This window comes from Crinia signifera, chromosome 1 (genome assembly GCF_055691185.1).
Source record: "Crinia signifera chromosome 1, ASM5569118v1, whole genome shotgun sequence".
Classification (NCBI taxonomy): domain Eukaryota; kingdom Metazoa; phylum Chordata; class Amphibia; order Anura; family Myobatrachidae; genus Crinia; species Crinia signifera.
Genome location: NC_139217.1, coordinates 334167439 through 334173958, shown reverse-complemented (window position 1 = coordinate 334173958; position 6520 = coordinate 334167439). Strand labels below are relative to the sequence as shown.

General features: G+C 44.8%; 1 protein-coding gene across 1 annotated transcript; it reads right to left on the bottom strand.

Annotated features, from left to right (window-relative positions):
• Positions 1-2771: 2771 nt before the first annotated feature.
• On the bottom strand, positions 2772-6048 carry LOC146029808 (myb-related transcription factor, partner of profilin-like). The gene is made up of 2 exons (XM_083158374.1): positions 4233-6048; positions 2772-3936 (listed from the first exon to the last, which is right to left on the bottom strand). Exon 1 carries the CDS (start codon positions 5304-5306, stop codon positions 4716-4718), a length of 591 nt encoding a protein of 196 aa, XP_083014500.1. The 5' UTR covers positions 5307-6048; the 3' UTR covers positions 2772-3936; positions 4233-4715.
• Between the last annotated feature and the right edge of the window lie 472 nt (positions 6049-6520).

Genomic DNA, 6520 nt, shown 5'->3' with positions numbered 1-6520 from the left:
AGTTGTACCAAAATTGGTGAAACCCCTGGGGGTTTGAAATGTACACTATACCCCTAGATGAATTCCCTGAGGGGTGTAGTTTGCAAAATGGGGTCACTTGTGGGGGGGTTCCACTGTATTGGTGCTTCGGGGGTCTTGCTAATGCGACATAGCACCCGCCATTCATTCCACCAGAATCTGTGCTGCAAAATCCAAATATCACTCCTTCCCTTCTGAGTCCTGCCATGCACCCAAATGGTATTTTTTGGTCACATATGAGGCATTGCCGTACTCGGGAGAAATTGCGGCACAGATTTTGGGGTGCTTTGTCTCCTTCATTCCTTGTGAAAATGAAAAATTTTGAGCCAGAACTGCATTTTTGTGTAAAAAAATGTAATTTTTCATTTTCACAGCCCAGTTGTACCAAAATTGGTGAAACCCCTGGGGGTTTGAAATGTACACTATACCCCTAGATGAATTCCCTGAGGGGTGTAGTTTGCAAAATGGGGTCACTTGTGGGGGGGTTCCACTGTATTGGTGCTTCGGGGGTCTTGCTAATGCGACATAGCACCCACCATTCATTCCACCAGAATCTGTGCTGCAAAATCCAAATATCACTCCTTCCCTTCTGAGTCCTGCCATGCACCCAAATGGTATTTTTTGGTCACATATGAGGCATTGCCGTACTCGGGAGAAATTGCGGCACAGATTTTGGGGTGCTTTGTCTCCTTCATTCCTTGTGAAAATGACAAATTTTGAGCCAGAACTGCATTTTTGTGTAAAAAAATGTAATTTTTCATTTTCACAGCCCAGTTGTACCAAAATTGGTGAAACCCCTGGGGGTTTGAAATGTACACTATACCCCTAGATGAATTCCCTGAGGGGTGTAGTTTGCAAAATGGGGTCACTTGTGGGGGGGTTCCACTGTATTGGTGCTTCGGGGGTCTTGCTAATGCGACATAGCACCCGCCATTCATTCCACCAGAATCTGTGCTGCAAAATCCAAATATCACTCCTTCCCTTCTGAGTCCTGCCATGCACCCAAATGGTATTTTTTGGTCACATATGAGGCATTGCCGTACTCGGGAGAAATTGCGGCACAGATTTTGGGGTGCTTTGTCTCCTTCATTCCTTGTGAAAATGAAAAATGTTGAGCCAGAACTGCATTTTTGTGTAAAAAAATTAAATTTTTCATTTTCGCAGCCCAGTTGTACCAAAATTGGTGAAACCCCTGGGGGTTTGAAATGTACACTATACCCCTAGATGAATTCCCTGAGGGGTGTAGTTTGCAAAATGGGGTCACTTGTGGGGGGGTTCCTAACTTTTAGCATCTTATGGTGCCTAGAAACCTACATGGTGCCTAAAAAATAATCTCATAAAAAGGAGGCTCCAAAATCAAGTAGGTGCTCCTTCTATTATGAAGCCTGTGGTTTGGTCAACGTGCACACTAGGGCCACATATAGGATATTTATGAAAACAAAAGAATTGGGGGAATCAATTTTTAGTCACATTTCTCTAGTAAAATCTACTGTGTTCCTTAGAAAAATGTATTAAAATTGAAATTCTGCAAAAAAAATGAAATTTTGAAATTTCACCTACACTTTGTTTTAATTCCTGTGAAACACCTAAAGGGTTAACAAACTTCCAAAATGCTGTTTTGAATACTGTGAGGGGTGCAGTTTTTGAAATGGCATCATTTATGGGGGTGTCTCACATACAAGTCCCTCAAAGTCACATCAGAACTGAACTGGTCCCTAAAAAAATCAGTGTTTGAAATTTTCTTGAAAATTTGAGAATTTGCTATTCATATTTTAAGCCTCCTAGGGTGACATTCTATGGGATGCGATTTCCGTTTTTTGGCGTTATTTAGACCACAAAATGGCGATTTCGCATTTTTCAGAGAAATCGCAAATTTAATGTGATGCGCTAAGGGACTGAAATCGCATATTATGTGCGTAAAGGTATGCGGACCAAAAGTGCGAGATTAATTCGCACTTTTAGCGCATCCAGATGTTTTCCAATGCAAAAGTATACAAACCGCTTATTTAATGCTATGCGCATTTGAAATTCGCACTTTTTAGGTGTCTATTTATCGCACTTATTTCAGACCTGGTTCTGTTTGGCGCATTTGCACAGAACTCATTTTGGTCAAGTGCACACATGGTTAATTTCAACACAGGTGCCTTCATTATCACTCACCAACCCCCCTACATTAACCCCAACATCAGTAAGGACACCTGTGAGGGTTTAAATCATGTAGATTTTTATGACTATTTTAAAGTTGCCTATCTGTGATGTGTCCCATTTGGAGGAGCAACGCAGGAGGGAGGAAGGTGGGCAAAAGATGCTGGTAGCCCCCCCACTACTGGGTACCCCACGTATGTATGGTGCTCACCTGTACCTGGACTACCTGTCGGATCCACAGGTTGTGGGGATGGTTACGCTGAACCCCATTACCCTGTAGGAGTTATATGAGCAGGTGAGATATGATTTGTCCCATTTTGTGGGTGCCAACTATGTAGTGTCTGGCCAGCACTAATTAATGTGTGCCCTCTCCTATTTGTCCACAGCCTCCACTCAGTCTGTGACCTCATGGGGCTTGGTGGTATCACAGGCCACTTTGTCCAAGCATTTCACTCAACTGTTACTTGCTATAAAGAAGTTGTTGCGGACATACATCAGCAGGCGTAACTTATCTGTTAAGCACATGTGGCCTGTACTCCAAAATGTACCAGTGTTGTAAGTGTCCTCATTCACAAATTATTGACCAATACCATCTGTTTCCACACACATTTAACCCAACACCAGTCCACAACGTATGCACATGGTGGTGCTGACCTATCCCTTGCTGATATCTACCTTCTAAGTACTCTTGGTATATGTATGAATGAAGTTTGCAGTGAAACATGGCTCACTGGTGTTGTGGAACTACATGTGCCAGCATGCCCAGACACACTACAACCATTACAGTCCAAACCATGAGTGTCAGAGCCTGCTGGAAAATGTACATCCACAACCTTTGGCAGCCAAGGAGTTATACCACACGACTTTACTGCAATCCCATAGTCATATACCATTACAACATGTTAGAATTCACACATTAATTTATATTGAGAAAAAGACACAGACACAATGGTATGCGGTTAGCAACTTTTACTTTTTTTGGTGTAAAGCATTCTGCATTTTTACATGTGCAAAATACCAACTGTGGGGCCATGTACAAAGAACTTTGCCATTTCAATAAGTATAAACACTGATGTAGCAGCTACCTTCGGCCAGCATCAGGCAGCCCTACACCACTTCTAGAGCCGGCACTATGCCCACCACGGGTCCTCACACTACGACGGGGTGGGGAAGTGGGGGAGACACTTATTGGGGTGCTGGATACACTGCTGAGGGTTGAGGTAGTGCCACCTCCCACAATGCCTTCCTGCTGCTGCTGTATTTGGGCCTGCATAGCTAGTAGGGCATTGGTCTGCGCTGTGCATGTTTGGGTTAGTGCTGTGAGAGTTTGGGCCAGGCTCCCAATATGGCTATTCTGCTCCCTTATTGCAGCAGTTAGTTCTGCAAAACGGGTGTCAATACTGTTGGCAATGCGCACTTGAGTGCCTACACCTACCCGTACACTACGTGAAATTTTGCGTAACTGCAGGAAGGTGTCACGCATGTACCCCTGGATATTACCAATTTGGAGGCTTTGGGAGGCCATGAATTCAAGCTGTTTGTCCTTGAAATTAACCAAGGAGTTAGCTACTTGGGAAGCTGTAGCTGGTGTATGGGGTTGCTGGGTGGTTGGGGGTGGGTTGGGAGACACCCCACTTGGGGGAAGATCACTCTGGGACGAGGTCTGCATTTCTTCCTCTGCCGCAAAGGTGTCGACCGGATCAAGAATGATGTCCATTTCGTCTAGCACCACTATTGAAGAATCGGTTGTGTTGCTCCCTAGTTGTATAGCACCTGTGGATACAGATGAAGAGGTAAGTATTGATGCATATATAGGCCACACTGTCGTCTACACTTTTTTACATAGGGCTATAGATGGCTGACGGCCATACCTAGGGGTGTTATGCAATTACACATGTACCCCGATACAGCATGCAACATTGACATTAATAATATGTCACATGCCTAGGTCAGATTACACTCATTTCCGTTGCAATGTAGCAGCAGGAGCAGAATGTAGTGTGAGATATTGTTGATGTGACATGGGTGTGTGTACTGTAAGTGTAATGGGGTGTTGTTTAGTCATTTACCTGCTTCCGCAGATTCCGCAGCAATGGGCCTTCTTCTCTTGGATGCCGCAGTACTTCGGGACGGACAATCTGTACAAGGAAAGATGGCCAGGCATTATGGACCTTGCAATGGATAAGCATTTTCAGAAAACATGCATTCAAATGACAATAATGGACAATACCCAATGGAAAAGGACTGCATTATATCTGGACCACCTTTTTTTGGTTTTAAGTCAAATATTTAATTTAAAACTTAGTAGTAAACTAGTGTACACATGATAACTATGGGCTAATCGGTGGTATGTTGGCATGGCAGCTAAACCACCAGTACACCACAGGGTTTTTGTACACATACATGTTAGTCTGCTGCAAAGAATGGTACACTGTTAATCAATCAGATTAGTTGTGGAACTACAAGGCCCAGCATTATCAGCAATTTCAAAGTAGGAGCAGCCATTTTCTTGTACATGACCTTGCTGGGCTATGTAGTTCCACAGCAGCACTTTACAAAGCATAACAATACAAGTGCACATTACAGGTATAATACATTGGCATGTATGTTAAAGTTTGCATGGGGTCACACTTACCAGCTCGCGGTGGCGTTTGTGGCCTGGCGGAATCCGCCACATGCATGCCAGGCAGGACCTCAGGGGGGATGATGCGCTTCAGCTTCACCTCATAAGCATTGTAGCTGACAGTGGTGGGGCTTCCTCCTCCAGTCCTGGTGGCCTCCTCCATCTCCAGGGCCATTTTATGCTTTAACTGGCGTTTTATATCATTAAAGCGCTTTTTCACATTGCGCACCAGCCGCTTATGATTACTGACAGCGTTCACCGCCTGGGTGATGTCCTTCCATATAGCCCGCTTGCGCTGGGCAGTGGTCTTGTAATTACTTTTGCCAAGCAGACGCTCGAACACTGGCATGATAGCCCGGACAAGTGCCACATTTTCTTCATAGGAGAACCTGACCATGCGGCCACTTTTGGTGCGACCAGCTACCACCTCCTCCTCCTCATTTTCACCACCAGCCATGTCGCCCTCCTCCATGACAGTGTCTTCCTCCTCCTCACCAGCATCTTCCTCCACCTCTGACATGTGGCCCTCCTGCAGCTGGTGTGCGGTATGGTCTAGGGCTTGGCTGTAGGATGGGGATGCCAGCGGATCCTCCACCTCCTCCTGCTGGGGCTGGACGGCCAGGGTCTGGGCTGAGGCTGGCCTTGCTGTCTGCCACACTGCTGCCTCTGGCACTGCTCCCTCTGGCACTGCTCCCTCTGCCACTGCTCCCTCTGCCACTCATCACTCTGCCACTCCTCACTCTGCCACCAACACCTCTTCCTGAACTCACGCTTCCACTGCTCCTCTCCATGCTCCTTACTTCCTATCAAAGAGTGAAATGGCGCCAATGCCCCTTTTATATAGGGGGTGTGATGCATAATGGAGGGGACATAGGTGGGCCAATAGGTTTGGGGGTTCTTAGTCATGCAGAGACAGTTTTGTAAATCGCACTCCGGTTGGTCCAAAACTCGCACATGACCGGCGGAACAACTCGCATTTTTTTGTTACTTTAAATTCCTACTTTTTTGTTACTAAAAATCGCACCTCTTCGCCGCAATTCGCACCTCTTCGCACTTTTCAGCCTCAAATGCGCATCACATTAAATAATCGAATTGTGACTGAAAAGTGCGATTTAGAAAAATGCGATTTGCGGCGATGTGGTGCGCAAATAAAACATGCGCATTTAGCGCAAAGCATAGAATCTCACCCCTAGTGTCCAAAAAAATTAAAAGGAGGTTGAAATAATGATGGCAACATAAAGTAGACATATGGTCTTTGTTAGTTATTAACTATTTTGAGTGGTATGATTATTTGCCTCACAAGCAGAAAATTTAACATTTTGCAAATTGCAAAATTTTCAAATTTTTTACGACATTTTGGTATTTTTCACAAAAAAACACAGACTGTATCGACCAAAATTTACCACTAACTTAAAGTACAATGTGTCACGAGAAAACAATCTCAAAATCACTGGGATAAGTAAAAGCAATAAAAAGTTATCCCCACATAAAGTGATACATGTCAGATTTGAAAAAAAGGGCTCTGTCAGGAAGGCAAAAACAGGCTGCGGCGGTAAGGGGTTAAGAGGAAAGTCCAGGAGCAGAGCATTGTGTCCCTCCTGGAGAGGGTCATGTTGGGAGGTATGGATATGCGTTTCATAGTGCTATCGTAAATGCAGCATAAGTACATATCAGATTGCAGCATAATGTGCAATAAAATGGGCCCCTAAAGGCGATTTGCATGCGATGCGATCC